At 63.7% G+C, this 2,571-nt stretch overlaps 1 protein-coding gene across 1 annotated transcript; it reads left to right on the top strand.

The window, feature by feature from the left end:
• The first annotated feature begins 43 nt into the window (after positions 1-43).
• On the top strand, positions 44-2,484 carry LOC102041935 (lysosomal acid glucosylceramidase-like). Its single transcript, XM_031064337.1, has 8 exons — positions 44-428; positions 503-649; positions 729-862; positions 942-1,114; positions 1,207-1,444; positions 1,556-1,780; positions 1,853-2,016; positions 2,136-2,484. Exons 1-8 carry the CDS (start codon positions 44-46, stop codon positions 2,482-2,484), a joined length of 1,815 nt encoding a protein of 604 aa, XP_030920197.1.
• The last annotated feature ends 87 nt before the right edge of the window (positions 2,485-2,571 follow it).

Below are 2,571 nucleotides of genomic sequence, written 5' to 3'. Positions count from 1 at the left end.
GTACGCGGTGGGTCCGGGGATGGGGGTCCCCGGGCGGCCCGGAATGGGAGGGGAGGAGGCGGGAATACCTTCGGCCGGGGATGCCCAGGAGTTGTCCGGGGGTCCGGAGGCAGCGCGGAGCTCGGGAGGTGCCGGGGTGTGGAGCACGGGGGCAGTGGCGTCACCCCCGGGCAGGCGGCAGAGCTGGCAGGGACACGTCCCTGAGGCTGCCCCCACCACCCTCCGTGCCCCCCCAGGCGCCCGGCCCTGCAGCCCCAAGTACTTCGGCCGTGATGCCATGGTCTGCGTGTGCAATGCCACCTACTGTGACACGCTGGACCCCCTGGTCCTGCCAGCCCCCGGCTACTACGTCAAATACGAGAGCAGCAAGGCCGGCAAGAGGCTGGAGCGGAGCGAGGGGAAATTCCAGCACAAACTCTGCGCCCCAGGTACTGCCGCGGACGGCAGGGATGGGATGGACCCTGCAGCAACCCGCCGTCATGCTGGGCTCCCCTCCCTGCAGATGTTGTCCTCAGGCTGGACACGACGCAGCGCTTCCAGAGGGTGAAGGGTTTTGGTGGCTCCATCACCGACGCGGCCGCCATCAACATCTTATCCCTGCCGGAAAGAGCGCAGGATCACCTGCTGCGCTCCTACTTCTCTGAGGAGGGTAGGACGTGGGGGACACAGGTGGGATGGTGACAGGGAGTACGGACATCACGGACACTCGTGTCCCGCTGTGCTGGCAGGGCTGGAGTACAACCTCATCCGGCTCCCCATGGCCAGCTGTGACTTCTCCCTCCATGCCTACACCTACGATGACGTCCCCTACGACTACGAGCTCACCCACTTCTCCCTGCGGGACGAGGACACCAAGCTGAAGGCGAGCGGTGGGAGGGAGCAGGGAGGGGTGGAGGGTCCCAGGGGCTGAGCTCAGCTGGCCCCTCCGCCTCCTCCTGCAGATCCCCCTCCTTCACCGAGCCTCGGCCATGAGCAAGCGGCCGCTGTCGCTGTACGCCAGCCCCTGGACCTCCCCCACCTGGCTGAAGACCAGCGAGTCCTACGTGGGGAAGGGGACACTGAAGGGGCAGGCAGGGGACAAGTACCACAAAACCTGGGCCAACTACTTTGTACGGTGAGGAGCTGCTGGGGCCGGGGGAGATACCCGGGGTCTCTCAGTGGTGGCACTGGGAGCTCCTCACGGCTCACGTCTTCCCTCCACGCCAGGTTCCTGGATGAATACGCCAAGCACAATGTGACATTCTGGGCAGTGACAGCAGAGAATGAGCCCACGGCCGGGCTGATCAACAACTACCCCTTCCAGTGCCTGGGTTTCACAGCTGAGCAGCAGAGGGACTTCATTGCTCGGGACCTGGGTCCAGCACTGGCCAACAGCTCCCACCGCCACGTCCAGCTCATCATCCTGGATGACAACCGGCTCCACCTCCCGCACTGGGCCAGAGTGGTGAGTGTGGTGACCCTGGGAAGAGCCCCTGTCCTTGTGGGGGGCTTGGGTGCTCTGCCTGTGGAGGGCTGGGCCTCTGTTCCCCGTGGGATTGACTCTTTTCCCTGCCAGGTCCTGGAGGACGAGCAGGCAGCTCGCTACGTCCACGGCATCGGCATCCACTGGTACCTGGACTTCATCGGTCCCATACAGGACACAGTGCTGCCCACTCATGAGCTCTTCCCTGACTACTTTATCCTGGCCACGGAGGCGTGCATCGGGGCCCATTTCTGGGAGCGGGATGTGATTCTGGGCTGCTGGGAGAGGGGGAACCAGTACAGCCACAGCATCCTGACGGTGAGGCCCCTGTGTGCTGGCCCTGGGGAGGCTTGTTGGTGCTGGGCAGGCATCTGAGCTGTCCTGTTGCAGAATCTGAACCACTTTGTGGCTGGCTGGACTGACTGGAATCTGGCCCTGGATCTGGAGGGGGGTCCTAACTGGGTCAAGAATTATGTGGACAGCCCCATCATCGTGGACAGTAGTGAGGGCATCTTCTACAAACAGCCCATGTTCTACCACATGGGGCACTTCAGGTGGGTTGGAGCCCACAACATGTGCTAAGCTGCTTTGTCCTGAGAGAAGCAAGACAAATTTGGCTGGAGAGGAGCTCTGCTGGGGTCTCCCTGAGGTTGTTTCTCGTTTGTCTGTTCAGTAAATTCATCCCCGAGGGCTCCCAGCGCGTGGGGCTCGTCGCCTCCAGAGAGTCCAAGAAGACAGCGCTGGAGTACACGGCTTTCCTGCGCCCCGACGGGGCTGTGGTTGTGGTGGTTCTGAACCGGTGGGTGATGCAGCCTGGCCCCTCTGTGTGGGACCCCCGTCCTGCTACCCCTGTGTGTGACCCCTGTCCTGTTAGCCCTATGTGGGACCCCCATCCTGCCTGCCCCATGTGGGATCCCGGTCCTGCCACCCCTATGTGGGACCCCCAGGCTGCCACCCCCGTGTGGGACCCCCCATCTGCCAGCCCTATGTGGGACCCCCCATCTTGCCACCCCTGTGTGTGACCCCTGTCCTATTAGCCCTTTGTGGGACCCCCATCCTGCCTGCACCATGTGGGATCCCAGTCCTGCCACCCCTATGTGGGACCCCCA

Source organism: Geospiza fortis, unplaced genomic scaffold (assembly GCF_000277835.1).
Source record: "Geospiza fortis unplaced genomic scaffold, GeoFor_1.0 scaffold313, whole genome shotgun sequence".
Taxonomy (NCBI): Eukaryota; Metazoa; Chordata; class Aves; order Passeriformes; family Thraupidae; genus Geospiza; species Geospiza fortis.
This window is presented reverse-complemented; position numbering and strand designations above follow the sequence as displayed.